This window comes from Scyliorhinus torazame, chromosome 31 (genome assembly GCF_047496885.1).
Source record: "Scyliorhinus torazame isolate Kashiwa2021f chromosome 31, sScyTor2.1, whole genome shotgun sequence".
NCBI lineage: Eukaryota > Metazoa > Chordata > Chondrichthyes > Carcharhiniformes > Scyliorhinidae > Scyliorhinus > Scyliorhinus torazame.
The window spans coordinates 17,380,096-17,397,019 of NC_092737.1; the positions used below are offsets into that span (position 1 = coordinate 17,380,096).

The 16,924-nt window shown below is 55.1% G+C and overlaps 2 protein-coding genes across 2 annotated transcripts in view; both read left to right on the plus strand.

The window, feature by feature from the left end:
• Positions 1 to 13,315, plus strand: part of LOC140404583 (uncharacterized) — a 27,559-nt gene extending 14,244 nt beyond the window's left edge. Inside the window, exons 2-4 of the mRNA XM_072493186.1 lie at positions 5,501 to 5,542; positions 10,950 to 11,107; positions 11,964 to 13,315. Of these exons, the coding sequence (XP_072349287.1) occupies positions 5,501 to 5,542; positions 10,950 to 11,107; positions 11,964 to 13,280 (1,517 nt within the window). The 3' untranslated portion in view covers positions 13,281 to 13,315. The remainder of the gene's footprint in view (positions 1 to 5,500; positions 5,543 to 10,949; positions 11,108 to 11,963) is intronic.
• Positions 13,316 to 13,820: 505 nt separating this feature from the next.
• LOC140404584 (uncharacterized) lies at positions 13,821 to 15,494 on the plus strand. The gene is made up of 2 exons (XM_072493187.1): positions 13,821 to 13,826; positions 14,111 to 15,494. Exons 1-2 carry the CDS (start codon positions 13,821 to 13,823, stop codon positions 15,488 to 15,490), a joined length of 1,386 nt encoding a protein of 461 aa, XP_072349288.1. The 3' UTR covers positions 15,491 to 15,494.
• The last annotated feature ends 1,430 nt before the right edge of the window (positions 15,495 to 16,924 follow it).

Sequence of the window (16,924 nt, forward strand, 5' to 3'; positions counted from 1 at the left end):
CTCTCTCTCTCTGGACCTGTGCGCTCTCTCTCTCTCTCTCTCTCTCTCTCTCTCTCTGACCTGTGCGCTCTCTCTCTCTGGACCTGTGCGCTCTCTCTCTCTGGACCTGTGCGCTCTCTCTCTCTGGACCTGTGCGCTCTATCGCCCTGTGCTCTCTCTCTCCCCCTCTCTGGACCTATGCTCTCTCTCTCTCTCTCTCTCTCTCTCTCGCCCTGTGCTCTCACTCTCTATCCCTCTCTGGCCCTGTGCTCATTCTCGCTCTCGCTCTCGCTCCTCTCGTTCTCTCGCCCTGTGCTCTCTCATTCTCTCTCTGTCTCTGTCTCTGTCTCTCTCTCTCTCTCGCCCTGTGCTCTCACTCTCTCTCTGGACCTGTGCTGTCCTCTCTCTCTCTCTCTCCCTCCTCTGGACCTGTGCTCTCTCTCTCTCTCTCTCTCTCTCTGGACTGTGCTCATTCTCTCTCTCTCTCTCTGGACCTGTGCTCTCTCTCTCTCTCTCTCTCTGGACTGTGCTCATTCTCTCTCTCTCTCTCTCTGTGGATCTGTGCGATCGCTCTCTCTGGATCTGTGCGATCGCTCTCTCTCGCTTCTCTCACTCTGTGGATCTGTGCCCTCTCTCTCTCCCTCTCTCTCTCTGTGGATCTGTGCGATCTCTCACTCTCTCTCTCTCTGTCTCTGTCGCTGTCTCTCTCTCCTCTGGACCTGTGCTGTCTCTCTATCTCTCTCTATCGCCCTGTGCTCTCTCTCTCTCCCTCTCTGGACCTGTGCTCTCTCTCTCTCTCTCTCTCTCTCTCTGGACTGTGCTCATTCTCTCTCTCTCTCTCTGGCCCTGTGCTCGCGCTCGCGCTCTCGCTCTCGCTCTCTCTCTCTCTCTATATCGCCCTGTGCTCTCTCTCTCTATCCCTCTCTGGACCTGTGCTGTCTCTCTCTCTCTCTCTCTCTATCGCCCTGTGCTCTCTCTCTCTCTCTCTCTCTGGCCCTGTGCTCTCTTTCTCTCTCTCTCGCTCTCTCTCTCTCTCGTTCCCTCGCCCTGTGCTCTCTCATTCTCTCTCTCTCTCTGTCTCTGTCTCTCTCTCTCTCTCTCGCCCTGTGCTCTCCTCTCTCTCTCTCCCTCTCTGGACCTGTGCTCTCTCTCTCTCTATCGCCCTGTGCTCTCTCTCTCTCTCCCTCTCTGGATCTGTGCTCTCTCTCTCTCTCTCTCTCTCTCTCTGGACTGTGCTCATTCTCTCTCTCTCTCTCTCTCTCTCTGCCCTGTGCACTCTCTCTCTCTCTCTCTCTCTGGACTGTGCTCGTTCTTTCTCTCTCTCTCTCTCTCTCTCTCTGGACCTGTGCGCTCTCTCTCTCTCTCTGGACCTGGCGCTCTCTCTCTCTCTCTCTCTCTCTCCCTGTGCTCTCTCTCTCCTCTCTCTCTCTGTCTCTGTCTCTGTCCTCTCTCGCCCTGTGCTCTCTCTCTCTCTCTCTATCGCCCTGTGCTCTCTCTCCTCTCCCTCTCTGGCCCTGTGCGCTCTCTCTCGCTCTCTCGCTCTCTCGCTCTCCTCGCTCTCTCGCTCTCCTCGCTCTCTCGCTCTCTCGCTCTCTGGCCCTGTGCTCTCTCTCTCTCTCTCTCTCTCTGGCCCTGTGCTCTCTCTCTCTCTCTCTCTCTCTCTGGCCCTGTGCCTCTCTCTCTCTCTCCCTCTCTCTCTCTGGCCCTGTGCTCTCTCTCTCTCCCTCTCTCTCCCTGGACCCTGTGCTCTCTATCTCCCTCTCTCTCTCTGTGGATCTGTGCGATCTCTCTCTCTCTCTCGCTCTCTCTGTCTCTGTCTCTCTCTCTCGCCCTGTGCTCTCACTCTCTCTCTGGACCCTCTGCTGTCTCTCTCTCTGGACTGTGCTCATTCTCTCTCTCTCTCTGGCCCTGTGCTCATTCTCTCTCTCTCTCTCTCTCTCTCTGGACCTGTGGTCTCTCTCACTCGCTCTCTCTCTCTCTCTCTCTCTGGACTGTGCTCGTTCTCTCTCTCGTTCCCTCGCCCTGTGCTCTCTCATTCTCTCTGGACCTGTGCTGTCTCTCTCTCTCTCTCTCTCTCGACTGTGCTCATTCTCTCTCTCTCTGGCCCTGTGTGCTCTCTCTCTCTGGACCTGTGCGCGCGCACTCTCTCTCTCGCTCTCTCTCTCTCTCTCTCTCTCTATCTCTCTCTTCTCTCTCTCTCTCTCTCTCTCTCTCTCTCTGGACCTGTGCTCTCTCTCTCTCTCTCTCTCTGGACCTGTGCTCTCGCTCTCTGGACCTGTGCTCTCTCTCTCTCTGGGACCGGTGCTCTCTCTCTCTCCCACTCTCTCTGTGGATCTGTGCAATCTCTCTCTCTGTCTCTGTCTCTCTGTCTCTCTCTCTCGCCCTGTGCTCTCACTCTCTCTCTGGACCTGTGCTGTCTCTCTCTCTCTCCTCTATCGCCCTGTTCTCTCTCTCTCTCTCTCTCCCTCTCTGGACCTGTGCGCTCTCTCTCTCTCCCACTCTCTCTGTGGATCTGTGCAATCTCTCTCTCTGTCTCTGTCTCTCTGTCTCTCTCTCTCTCTCGCCCTGTGCTCTCACTCTCTCTCTGGCCCTGTGCTCTCTCTCTCTCTCTCTCTCTCTGCCCTGTGCTCTCTTTTTCTCTCTCTCTCTCTCTCTCTGGACCTGTGCTCTCTCTCTCTCGCTCTCTCTCTCTCTCTCTGGACTGTGCTCGTTCTCTCTCGCTCTCTCTCTCTGGGCCTGTGCTCCCTCTCTCTCTCTCTCTCTCTCTCTCTGGACCTGTGCTCTCTCTCTCTCTCTCTCCTCCTCTGGACCTGTGCTCTCTCTCTCTCTCTCCCTCTCTCTGACCTGTGCTCTCTCTCTCTCCCTGGACCTGTGCCCTCTCTCTCTCTCTCTCTCTCTCTCTGGACCTGCTCGCTCTCTTCTCTCTCTCTCTCTCTCTGGACCTGTGCTCTCTCTCTCTGTCTCTCTCTCTCCCTGGGACCTGTGCGCTCTCTCTTTCTCTCTCTCTCTCCTCTCTCTCTCTCTCTCTCTCTCTCTCTCTCTCTCACTCACTCACTCACTCACTCTGGACCTGTGCGCTCTCTCTCTCTATCTCTCTGGCCCTGTGCTCTCACTCTCTCTCTCTCTGGACCTCTGCGCTTTCTCTCTCTCTCTCTCTCTCTCTCTCTCTGGACCTCTGCGCTTTCTCTCTCTCTCTCTCTCTCTCTCTGGACCTGTGCGCTCTCTCTCTCTCTCTCTCTCTCTCTCTCTCTCTGGACCTGTGCTCTCTCTCTCTCTCTCTCTCTCTCTCTCTCTCTGGACCTGTGCTCTCGCTCTCTGGACCTGTGCTCTCTCTCTCTCTCTGGACCTGTGCTCTCTCTCCTCTCCCACTCTCTCTGTGGATCTGTGCAATCTCTCTCTCTGTCTCTGTCTCTCTGTCTCTCTCTCTCGCCCTGTGCTCTCACTCTCTCTCTGGACCTGTGCTGTCTCTCTCTCTCTCTCTCTCTATCGCCCTGTTCTCTCTCTCTCTCTCTCCCTCTCTGGACCTGTGCGCTCTCTCTCTCTCCCACTCTCTCTGTGGACCTGTGCAATCTCTCTCTCTGTCTCTGTCTCTCTGTCTCTCTCTCTCACCCTGTGCTCTCACTCTCTCTCTGGCTCTGTGCTCTCTCTCTCTCTCTCTCTCTCTCTCTCTCTCTCTCTGCCCTGTGCTCTCTTTTTCTCTCTCTCTCTCTCTCTCTCTCTCTCTCTCTCTCTGGACCTGTGCTCTCTCTGTCTCGCTCTCTCTCTCTCTCTGGACTGTGCTCGTTCTCTCTCGCTCTCTCTCTCTGGCCTGTGCTCCCTCTCTCTCTCTCTCTCTCTCTCTCTGGACCGGTGCGCTCTCTCTCTCTCTCTCTCTCTCTCTGGACTGTGCTCTCTCTCTCTCTCTCCCTCTCTCTGGACCTGTGCTCTCTCTCTCTCTCCCTGGACCTGTGCCCTCTCTCTCTCTCTCTCTCTCTCTCTCTCTCTGGACCTGCTCGCTCTCTCTCACTCTCTCTGGACCTATGCTCGCTCTCTCTGTCTCTCTCTGGACCTGTGCTCTCTCTCTCTCTCTCTCTCCCTCTCTGGACCAGTGCTCTCTTTCTCTCACTCTCCGGACCTGTGCTCTCACTCTCTCTCTCTGGACCTGTGCCCTCTCTCTCTCTCTCTCACTCCCTGTACCTGTGCCCTCTCTCTCTCTCTCTCACTCCCTGTACCTGTGCTCTCTCTCTCTCTCTCACTCCCTGTACCTGTGCTCTCTCTCTCTGGACCTGTGCTCTCTCTCTTTCTCTCTCTCTCTGGACCTGTGCTCTCTCTCTCTCTCTCTCTCTCTCTGGACCTGTGCGCTCTCTCTCTCTCTCTCTCCTGGACCTGTGCGCTCTCTCTCTCTCTCTCTCCCTCTCTATCTCTGGCCCTGTGCTCTCTCTTTCTCTCTCTCTCTCTCTCTCTATCTCGGGACCTGTGCTCTCTCTCTCTCTCTATCTCTATCTCGGGACCTGTGCTCTCTCTCTCTATCTCTCTCTCGTGACCTGTGCTCGCTCTCTCTCTCTCTCTCTCTGGACCTGTGCGCTCTCTCTCTCTCTCTCTCCCTCTCTATCTCTGGCCCTGTGCTCTCTCTTTCTCTCTCTCTCTCTCTCTCTATCTCGGGACCTGTGCTCTCTCTCTCTCTCTATCTCTATCTCGGGACCTGTGCTCTCTCTCTCTATCTCTCTCTCGTGACCTGTGCTCGCTCTCTCTCTCTCTCTCTCTGGACCTGTGCGCTCTCTCTCTCTCTCTCTCTCTCTCTCTCTCTGGACCTGTGCTCTCTCTCTCTCTCTCTCTCTCCCTGGACCTGTGCCCTCTCTCTCTCTCTCTCTGTCTCTCTCTCTGGACCTGTGCTCTCTCTCTCTCTGGACCTGTGCTCTCTCTCTCTCTCTCTCCCTCTCTCTGGACCTGTGCTCTCTCTCTCTCCCTGGACCTGTGCCCTCTCTCTCTCACTCTCTCTGGACCTGTGCCCTCTCTCTCTCACTCTCTCTGGACCTGTGCTCTCTCTCTCTCTCTCTGGACCTGTGCTCTCTCTCTGTCTCTCTCTGGACCTGTGCGCTCTCTCTCTCTCTCTCTCTCTCTCTGGACCTGTGCCCTCTCTCTCTCTGGACCTGTGCTCTCTCTGAGCTGTGCTCGCTCCCAGTGCCTCGTGCCTCGTGCTTGTTTGCAGGCTCTCTGTTTGTATATTCCGGCCTGGATCTCCTGCAATTAGTTCCTGGCGTTCTCCCATTCCTCTGACATGTGGTTGTAATATTGGGTGTAGTTTTGGTTATGTTCCTGGTCTCCTCCAGGGGTTTACGGGGACTCCTGCAGACACCTGGAGTCAGGCTGGGACCTGTGACACTTGCGATTTAATGAGTTAGCACATGGAGCAGTTTGTGATGTGTTGCCAGTACCTGACTGTCAGCAGAATGTCGAAGAATGCCGCTTCCAGTGGTTGTTGGGATTTGTGGGTTTTTTGCTGTGTCTGAATAAATCAAACTCCAAAATCCTTCTCTTGCAGGTCAGGTCCAGTCTGGGAGCCTCTGGGATCTCATTAGACCAGGTGAGCTTATTACCCAACCCTACAGATTAATCTGTTGCTTGCTGAAGTACACTGGGTGAGATGGAAGTGAGTGGGGAGGAAAGAAAAAACAGAAATGTACAGCACAGGAACAGGCCCTTCGGCCCTCCAAGCCCGTGCCGACCATGCTGCCCGACTAAACTACAATCTTCTACACTTCCGGGGCCCGTATCCCTCTATTCCCATCCTATTCATATATTTGTCAAGATGCCCCTTAAATGTCACTATCGTCCCTGCTTCCACCACCTCCTCCGGTAGCGAGTTCCAGGCACCCACTACCCTCTGTGTAAAAAAACTTGCCTCGTACATCTCCTCTAAACCTTGCCCCTCGCATCTTAAACCGATGTCCGCTAGTAATTGACCCCTCTACCCTGGGGAAAAGCCTCTGACTATCCACTCTGTGGGAGAGACAGAGAGAAGGGGGTTGCGAGTGGGAGATTGGCGGTTGCGAGTGGGAGATTGGCGGTTGCGAGTGGGAGATTGGCGGTTGCGAGTGGGAGATTGGCGGTTGCGAGTGGGAGATTGGCGGTTGCGAGTGGGAGATTGGCGGTTGCGAGTGGGAGATTGGCGGTTGCGAGTGGGAGATTGGCGGTTGCGAGTGGGAGGAGTGTTAGTGTATGTGCAGGTACGCATGAGTGTGTGTGTGTTTCAGCTTTGTGCGCAGAGATGTGCGTGCGTGGATTGTTTGTGTGTGTGTGCACTGTTGTGGGTGTGAGAGCTGGGTGTGAGGATGTGTCTAAGCTGTGGGTGTGAGTGTGTGAGGTGGATGTGTGTAGGGTGGTTGAGTATTTGGGGGCGTGTGTGTAAGTGCGTGTGTGTAAGTGCGTGTGTGTAAGTGCGTGTGTGTAAGTGCGTGTGTGTAAGTGCGTGTGTGTAAGTGCGTGTGTGTAAGTGCGTGTGTGTAAGTGCGTGTGTGTAAGTGCGTGTGTGTAAGTGCGTGTGTGTAAGTGCGTGTGTGTAAGTGCAGGTGTGTAAGTGCAGGTGTGTAAGTGCGTGTGTGTAAGTGCGTGTGTGTAAGTGCGTGTGTGTAAGTGCGTGTGTGTAAGTGCAGGTGTGTAAGTGCAGGTGTGTAAGTGCAGGTGTGTAAGTGCAGGTGTGTAAGTGCAGGTGTGTAAGTGCAGGTGTGTAAGTGCAGGTGTGTAAGTGCAGGTGTGTAAGTGCAGGTGTGTAAGTGCAGGTGTGTAAGTGCAGGTGTGTAAGTGCAGGTGTGTAAGTGCAGGTGTGTAAGTGCAGGTGTGTAAGTGCAGGTGTGTAAGTGCAGGTGTGTATGTGCGAGGTGTGTATGTGCGAGGTGTGTGTGCGAGGTGTGTGTGCGAGGTGTGTGTGCGAGGTGTGTGTGCGAGGTGTGTGTGCGAGGTGTGTGTGCGAGGTGTGTGTGCGAGGTGTGTGTGCGAGGTGTGTGTGCGAGGTGTGTGTGCGAGGTGTGTGTGCGAGGTGTGTGTGCGAGGTGTGTGTGCGAGGTGTGTGTGCGAGGTGTGTGTGCGAGGTGTGTGTGCGTGTGTGAGGTGTGTGAGGTGTGTGTGGTGTGTGTGTGTGTGTGTGTGTGCGAGGTGTGTGTGCGAGGTGTGTGTGCGAGGTGTGTGTGCGAGGTGTGTGTGCGAGGTGTGTGTGTGTGTGCGAGGTGTGTGTGCGAGGTGTGTGTGCGATGTGTGTGTGTGTGTGTGTGTGTGTGCGAGGTGTGTGTGCGAGGTGTGTGTGTGTGGTGTGTGTGGTGTGTGTGGTGTGTGTGGTGTGTGTGTGTGTGTGTGCGCGAGGTGTGTGTGTGTGTGTGTGCGCGAGGTGTGTGTGTGTGCGCGAGGTGTGTGTGTGCGCGAGGTGTGTGTGTGCGCGAGGTGTGTGTGTGTGTGTGTGTGTGTGTGTGTGCGCGAGGTGTGTGTGTGTGTGTGTGTGTGTGTGTGTGCGCGAGGTGTGTGTGTGTGTGCGCGAGGTGTGTGTGTGTGTGTGCGCGAGGTGTGTGTGTGTGTGTGCGCGAGGTGTGTGTGTGTGTGTGTGTGCGCGAGGTGTGTGTGTGTGTGCGCGCGAGGTGTGTGTGTGTGTGCGCGCGAGGTGTGTGTGTGTGTGCGCGCGAGGTGTGTGTGTGTGCGCGAGGTGTGTGTGTGTGTGTGTGCGAGGTGTCAGTAATATAGAACATAGAACAATACAGCGCAGTACAGGCCCTTCGGCCCACGATGTTGCACCGAAACAAAAGCCATCTAACCTACACTATGCCATTATCATCCATATGCTTATCCAATAAACTTTTAAATGCCCTCAATGTTGGCGAGTTCACTACTGTAGCAGGTAGGGCATTCCACGGCCTCACTACTCTTTGCGTAAAGAACCGACCTCTGACCTCTGTCCTATATCTATTACCCCTCAGTTTAAAGCTATGTCCCCTCATGCCAGTCATTTCCATCCGCGGGAGAAGGCTCTCACTGTCCACCCTATCCAACCCCCTGATCATTTTGTATGGCTCTATTAAGTCTCCTCTTAACCTTCTTCTCTCTAACGAAACAGCCTCAAGTCCATCAGCCTTTCCTCATAAGATTTTCCCTCCATACCAGGCAACATCCTGGTAAATCTCCTCTGCACCCGCTCCAAAGCCTCCACGTCCTTCCTATAATGCAGTGACCAGAACTGTACGCAATACTCCAAATGCGGCCGTACCAGAGTTCTGTACAGCTGCAACATGACCTCCCGACTCCGGAACTCAATCCCTCTACCAATAAAGGCCAACACTCCATAGGCCTTCTTCACAACCCTATCAACCTGGGTGGCAACTTTCAGGGATCTATGTACATGGACACCTAGATCCCTCTGCTCATCCACACTTTCAAGAACTTTACCATTAGCCAAATATTCCGCATTCCTGTTATTCCTTCCAAAGTGAATCACCTCACACTTCTCTACATTAAACTCCATTTGCCACCTCTCAGCCCAGCTCTGCAGCTTATCTATATCCCTCTGTAACCTGCTACATCCTTCCACACTATCGACAACACCACCGACTTTAGTATCGTCTGCAAATTTACTCACCCACCCTTCTGCGCCTTCCTCTAGGTCATTGATAAAAATGACAAACAGCAACGGCCCCAGAACAGATCCTTGTGGTACTCCACTTGTGACTGTACTCCATTCTGAACATTTCCCATCAACCACCACCCTCTGTCTTCTTTCAGCTAGCCAATTTCTGATCCACATCTCTAAATCACCCTCAATCCCCAGCCTCCGTATTTTCTGCAATAGCCTACCGTGGGGAACCTTATCAAACGCTTTGCTGAAATCCATATACACCACATCAACTGCTCTACCCTTGTCTACCTGTTCAGTCACCTTCTCAAAGAACTCAATAAGGTTTGTGAGGCATGACCTACCCTTCACAAAGCCATGCTGACTATCCCTGATCATATTATTCCTATCTAGATGATTATAAATCTTGTCTCTTATAATCCCCTCCAAGACTTTACCCACTACAGGCGTGAGGCTCACCGGTCTATAGTTGCCGGGGTTGTCTCTGCTCCCCTTTTTGAACAAAGGGACCACATTTGCTGCCCTCCAGTCCTCTGGCACTATTCCTGTAGCCAATGATGACATAAAAATCAAAGCCAAAGGTCCAGCAATCTCTTCCCTGGCCTCCCAGAGAATCCTAGGATAAATCCCATCAGGTCCCGGGGACTTATCTATTTTCAGCCTGTCCAGAATTGCCAACACCTCTTCCCTACGTACCTCAATGCCATCTATTCTATTAGCCTGGGGCTCAGCATTCTCCTCCACAACATTATCTTTTTCCTGAGTGAATACTGACGAAAAATATTCATTTAGTATCTCGCCTATCTCTTCAGACTCCACACACAATTTCCCATCCCTGTCCTTGACTGGTCCTACTCTTTCTCTACTCATTCGCTTATTCCTGACATACCTATAGAAAGCTTTTGGGTTTTCCTTGATCCTTCCTGCCAAATACTTCTCATGTCCCCTCCTTGCTCGCCTTAGCTCTCTCTTTAGATCCTTCCTCGCTACCTTGTAACTATCCATCGCCCCAACTGAAACTTCACACCTCATCTTCACATAGGCCTCCTTCTTCCTCTTAACAAGAGATTCCACTTCCTTGGTAAACCACGGTTCCCTCGCTCGACGCCTTCCTGCCTGCCTGACTGGTACATACTTATCAAGAACACACAGTAGCTGATCCTTGAACAAGCCCCACTTATCCAGTGTGCCCAATACTTGCAGCCTACTTCTCCACCTTATCCCCCCCAAGTCACGTCTAATGGCATCATAATTGCCCTTCCCCCAGCTATAACTCTTGCCCTGCGGTGTATACTTATCCCTTTCCATCATTAACGTAAACGTCACCGAATTGTGGTCACTGTCCCCAAAGTGCTCTCCTACCTCCAAATCCAACACCTGGCCTGGTTCATTACCCAAAACCAAATCCAACGTGGCCTCGCCTCTTGTTGGCCTGTCAACATATTGTTTCAGGAAACCCTCCTGCACACACTGTACAAAAAACGACTCATCTATTGTACTCGAGCTATATCTTTTCCAGTCAATATTTGGAAAGTTAAAGTCTCCCATAATAACTACCCTGTTACTTTCGCTCTTATCCAGCATCATCTTCGCCATCCTTTCCTCTACATCCCTAGAACTATTAGGAGGCCTATAAAAAAACTCCCAACAGGGTGACCTCTCCTTTCCTGTTTCTAACTTCAGCCCATACTACCTCGGAAGAAGAGTCCCCATCTAGCATCCTCTCCGCCACCGTAATACTGCTCTTGACTAGCAGCGCCACACCTCCCCCTCTTTTGCCTCCTTCTCTGAGCTTACTAAAACACCTAAACCCCGGAACCTGCAACATCCATTCCTGTCCCTGCTCTATCCATGTCTCCGAAATGGCCACAACATCGAAGTCCCAGGTACCAACCCATGCTGCCAGTTCCCCTACCTTGTTTCGTATACTCCTGGCATTGAAGTAGACACACTTCAAACCACCTACCTGAACGCTGGCCCCCTCCTGCGACGTCAAATCTGTGCTCCTGGCCTCTATACTCTCATTCTCCCTTACCCTAAAACTACAATCCAGGTTCCCATGCCCCTGCTGCATTAGTTTAAACCCCCCCAAAGAGCACTAACAAATCTCCCCCCCCAGGATATTTGTGCCCCTCAGGTTCAGGTGTAGACCATCCTGTCTGTAGAGGTCCCACCTTCCCCAGAAAGAGCCCCAGTTATCCAGAAATCTGAATCCCTCCCGCCTGCACCATCCCTGTAGCCACGTGTTTAAATGCTCTCTCTCCCTATTCCTCATCTCACTATCACGTGGCACGGGCATCAACCCAAAGATAACAACTCTGTTTGTTATCACAGCCTGTTAGCGAGACCTCACCTATCACAATATCTTTTACCGCGACAGAAAAAGGGGATGAATCAATAAGACTGGAACCAAACGAGGCCACAGATTTCCTGCGGACACCCCCCACACGTCTCAGACGCAACACCAAGTGGTACCAACAGAATCCGGACTTCCAGGCATGGTACAAATATTATCAGAAAATCGGCCACAATGAAGGGGTGAGTGTCCACCGCGCGCGTGCCTTTGCACAATTGGGGGTTTGGTGCCTTTGCACAATTGGGGGTTTGGTGCCTTTGCACGATTACGGGGTTTGGTGCCTTTGCACGATTATGGGGTTTGGTGCCTTTGCACGATTACGGGGTTTGGTGCCTTTGCCAAATTGGGGGTTTGGTGCCTTTGCCCAATTGGGGGTTTGGTGCCTTTGCCCAATTGGGGGTTTGGTGCCTTTGCCCAATTGGGGGTTTGGTGCCTTTGCCCAATTGGGGGTTTGGTGCCTTTGCACAATTGGTGGGTTTGGTGCCTTTGCACGATTATGGGGTTTGGTGCCTTTGCACGATTGGGGGTTTGGTGCCTTTGCACGATTACGGGGTTTGGTGCCTTTGCACGATTATGGGGTTTGGTGACTCTGCACGATTGCAGGGTTTGGTGCTTTTGCACGATTGCGGGGTTTGGTGCCTCTGCACGATTACCGGGTTTGGTGCCTTTGCACGATTGCAGGGTTTGGTGCCTTTGCACGATTACGGGGTTTGGTCACTCTGCATGATTACGGGGTTTGGTGCCTCTGCACGATTGCAGGGTTTGGTGCCTCTGCACGATTGTGTGATTTGGTGCCTCTGCACGATTACGGGGTTCGGTGACTGCACGATTACGGGGTGTGGAGAACAATGAACTCATGAGAACGGGCAGTCTGGTGAATAGTAGCAGAAGTTGAAATGATTGAGAAATTACTCAGTGCAGAGACTCTGGGGAGAAAAGCTTCTGTGAGAAACATACCAATGAGGGCCCTGGGGGGCAGTGAAGAGGCTAGTGTAAAGATCTCTTTCTCACCATTCCACCTCTCCCTTATTTTTCCAGCTGTATGAAATCGATCGGATTCGATCAATCTATTTGCAAATGAGGCACCTGGAGAATGTCCATGGAAAGAATGCTCCGTACTACCAGTACACCATTGGGGTACCACCGATGCCTGGGGGTGTCAAAGGGGTAGCTGCACCCTCCTGCGACCCCAAATCAGATAAGAACTGTAAGTCGCCACCTCCAGCCGCTAAGATGCCTGTGGCTAAGCCCCCGGCTGTACCCACAAAGGCTCAGTATCAGGATCCGTCTCGGCTGAACTGTAACCCCCATGATCCGTCGTGTCTTCTGCAATATTTCTACCGCTTTCTGGCGGATGTCCAGGTAAACTCTGACTGCGATCCCAAAGCTGATCCCAAATGCTCGCGGGGAGTAAGGACAGTGCGCTGTGACCCCAAGTATGATCCGGCGTGCGCTCCTTCCAAATCGCAGCCGATGCCCTACGACCCCGCCCACTGCGACCCGGTGTACGATCCGGATTGCGAGGAAGAGGAGGACGACGGAGGGAATCTGCCACCTAACCCCGAGCCGGGCCGCTACCAGCTTCCCGAGGATAACGCCGGGTCTGAGGAGGATGAAATTGACACCTATGATCCACACGATCCCAGTTATTTTGGATACCGTGATTCATATTATGATCACTACAATCCTCATGGAAATCCACATGAGACCTCACCGTATGGAAATCCACATGAAACTTCACCTTATGGAAATCCACATGAAACTTCACCCTATGGAAATCCACATGAAACCTCACCCTATGGAAATCCACACGAAACCTCACCCTATGGAAATCCACACGAAACCTCACCCTATGGAAATCCATATGGTGCCTCCCCATATGGAAATCCACACGAAACATCCCCCTATGGAAATCCACACGAAGCCTCCCCATATGGAAATCCATATGGCGCCTCCCCATATGGAAATCCACACGGCGCCTCATCATATGGAAATCCATACGCTGCTTCCCCATATGGAAATCCACACGAATCCTCATCATATGGAAATCCATACGGTGCCTCCCCTTATGGAAATCCACACGCTGCCTCGCCATATGGAAATCCATACGGTGCCTCCCCGTACGGAAATCCACACGAAACCTCATCATATGGAAATCCATATGGTGCCTCCCCATATGGAAATCCACACGCTGCCTCGCCATATGGAAATCCATACGGTGCCGCCCCATATGGAAATCCATACGGTGCCTCACCATATCCGTCTCCTTACGGTTCCCCATATGGATCTCCGTACGACCCTCATTACCACGAAGATGAGGATGAAGATGAAGAGGAAGGGGACGACGAGTATTAACTGTGCGAAGATTACTGCCCTCCAAGACAGCAGGACCAGGGATCGCAAACGTGTTCTCTCCCCCCCCGCCCCCCCCCCCCCCCCCCCCCTCCCCAATGCCACTTTAGGATGTGGGATTGCTAATATTCTGAGCAGAGATGGGCTGGTGTTGTGATTTGCAAAGGAGGTTGCGATAAACGAGGCGCGGAGTCTACCCTTCAAAAAATGCCCCCCCCCCCCCCCCGCCCCACCCCTAGTCAACGCATTCCTCGTGATGGGCTCAAACATTGGTCTTTTCTAGAGGCTTTTCACAGTAACTTCATTTGAAGCCTACTTGTGACAATAAGCGATCTTCATTTCAATATTGGCCACCGGGCCGTTCATCTTCAGTACGGCCCAGCGTATTAAACGCCCCCCGTGACTTTGGGCTGGGCTACAGGGGCACTTTCTTGCGAATACCACAGAGCAGGGCACTGTTGCCCCCTGGCAGGTTATCCCACTGAACCGATCAAAGGCGATTCATTGGGAGAGGTCAGTGAGTGGGTGGTAGGCGAGGGAACCATGGAGGTGAAGGACAGAGGCCTGATGAATAGTTGTTGCCTCTCTCCCTGCCGCATCAAACCAGCAGCTGTCTGTCCCATCCACACAGAGCCCTGTCCCAGCTAAGGGGAAGAAGATAACAAGTGCGATGTGGCCGCACTTGGGGAGGTTGTTCTGTGTCCTGTTGTCTCGGAGGTTTATTGTCTCATATCCTATTGTTAAGATGTAATTTAAAAACTGCACTTGGCAACTGTGTGTAAGTTAGATTCACCCACCGGAGCAAGAAGAACAAAGCATTCCGTTTTAGTTAGAACCCAATCACCCTGACCAGTCCCGCCAGACACCGATCGCCCCGTCCAGTCACACACCGATCGCCCCGTCCAGTCACACAGCGATCGCCCCGTCCAGTCACACGCCGATCGCCCCGTCCGGTCACACACCGATCGCCCCGTCCAGTCAGACACCGATCGCCCCGTCCAGTCAGACACCGATCGCCCCGTCCAGTCAGACACCGATCGCCCCGTCCGGTCAGACACCGATCGCCCCGTCCAGTCACACACCGATCGCCCCGTCCAGTCAGACACCGATCGCCCCGTCCAGTCAGACACCGATCGCCCCGTCCAGTCAGACACCGATCGCCCCGTCCAGTCACACACCGATCGCCCCGTCCGGTCACACGCCGATCGCCCCGTCCGGTCAGACACCGATCGCCCCGTCCGGTCAGACACCGATCACCCCGTCCGGTCACACACCGATCACCCCGTCCAGTCACACACCGATCGTCCCGTCCAGTCACACACCGATCGCCCCGTCCGGTCACACACCGATCGCCCCGTCCGGTCAGACACCGATCGCTCCGTCCAGTCACACACCGATCGCCCCGTCCAGTCACACACCGATCACCCCGTCCAGTCAGACACCGATCACCCCGTCCAGTCACACACCGATCGCCCCGTCCGGTCACACACCGATCACCCCGTCCAGTCACACAGCGATCGCCCCGTCCAGTCAGACACCGATCACCCCGTCCGGTCACACACCGATCACCCCGTCCGGTCACACACCGATCGCCCCGTCCAGTCACACACCGATCGCCCCGTCCAGTCACACACCGATCACCCCGTCCGGTCACACACCGATCACCCCGTCCGGTCACACACCGATCACCCCGTCCGGTCAGACACCGATCACCCCGTCCAGTCACACACCGATCGCCCCGTCCAGTCACACAGCGATCGCCCCGTCCAGTCAGACACCGATCACCCCGTCCGGTCACACACCGATCACCCCGTCCGGTCACACACCGATCGCCCCGTCCAGTCACACACCGATCGCCCCGTCCAGTCACACACCGATCACCCCGTCCAGTCACACACCGATCGCCCCGTCCAGTCACACACCGATCACCCCGTCCAGTCACACACCGATCGCCCCGTCCGGTCACACACCGATCGCCCCGTCCGGTCACACACCGATCGCCCCGTCCAGTCAGACACCGATCGCCCCGTCCAGTCAGACACCGATCACCCCGTCCAGTCACACACCGATCGCCCCGTCCAGTCACACACCGATCACCCCGTCCGGTCACACACCGATCACCCCGTCCAGTCAGACACCGATCGCCCCGTCCGGTCACACACCGATCGCCCCGTCCAGTCACACACCGATCGCCCCGTCCAGTCTCACACTGATCGCCCCGTCCAGTCACACAGCGATCGCCCCGTCCGGTCACACAGCGATCGCCCCGTCCGGTCAGACACCGATCGCCCCGTCCAGTCAGACACCGATCGCCCCGTCCCGCCAGACACCGATCGCCCCGTCCGGTCAGACACCGATCACCCCGTCCAGTCACACACCGATCGCCCCGTCCAGTCACACACCGATCGTCCCGTCCAGTCACACACCGATCGCCCCGTCCAGTCACACACCGATCGCCCCGTCCAGTCACACACCGATCGCCCCGTCCCGCCAGACACCGATCACCCCGTCCAGTCAGACACCGATCACCCCGTCCAGTCACACACCGATCGCCCCGTCCAGTCTCACACCGATCGCCCCGTCCAGTCACACACCGATCACCCCGTCCAGTCAGACACCGATCACCCCGTCCAGTCACACACCGATCGCCCCGTCCAGTCTCACACCGATCGCCCCGTCCAGTCACACAGCGATCGCCCCGTCCGGTCACACACCGATCGCCCCGTCCGGTCACACACCGATCGCCCCGTCCGGTCACACGCCGATCGCCCCGTCCGGTCAGACACCGATCACCCCGTCCGGTCACACACCGATCGCCCCGTCCAGTCTCACACCGATCGCCCCGTCCAGTCACACACCGATCACCCCGTCCGGTCACACACCGATCGCCCCGTCCGGTCACACACCGATCACCCCGTCCAGTCACACACCGATCACCCCATCCGGTCAGACACCGATCGCCCCGTCCAGTCACACACCGATCGCCCCATCCGGTCAGACACCGATCACCCCATCCGGTCAGACACCGATCGCCCCGTCCGGTCACACACCGATCACCCCGTCCGGTCACACACCGATCACCCCGTCCAGTCAGACACCGATCGCCCCGTCCAGTCACACACCGATCGCCCCGTCCAGTCACACACCGATCGCCCCGTCCAGTCAGACACCGATCACCCCGTCCAGTCAGACACCGATCGCCCCGTCCAGTCACACACCGATCGCCCCGTCCGGTCACACACCGATCGCTCCGTCCAGTCACACACCGATCGCCCCGTCCGGTCAGACACCGATCGCCCCGTCCAGTCACACACCGATCGCCCCGTCCAGTCAGACACCGATCGCCCCGTCCAGTCACACACCGATCGCCCCGTCCGGTCAGACACCGATCGCCCCGTCCAGTCACACAGCGATCGCCCCGTCCGGTCAGACACCGATCACCCCGTCCAGTCTCACACCGATCACCCCGTCCGGTCAGACACCGATCACCCCGTCCGGTCAGACACCGATCACCCCGTCCGGTCAGACACCGATCACCCCGTCCAGTCTCACACCGATCACCCCGTCCAGTCACACACCGATCGCCCCGTCCAGTCACACAGCGATCGCCCCGTCCAGTCAGACACCGATCGCTCCGTCCAGTCACA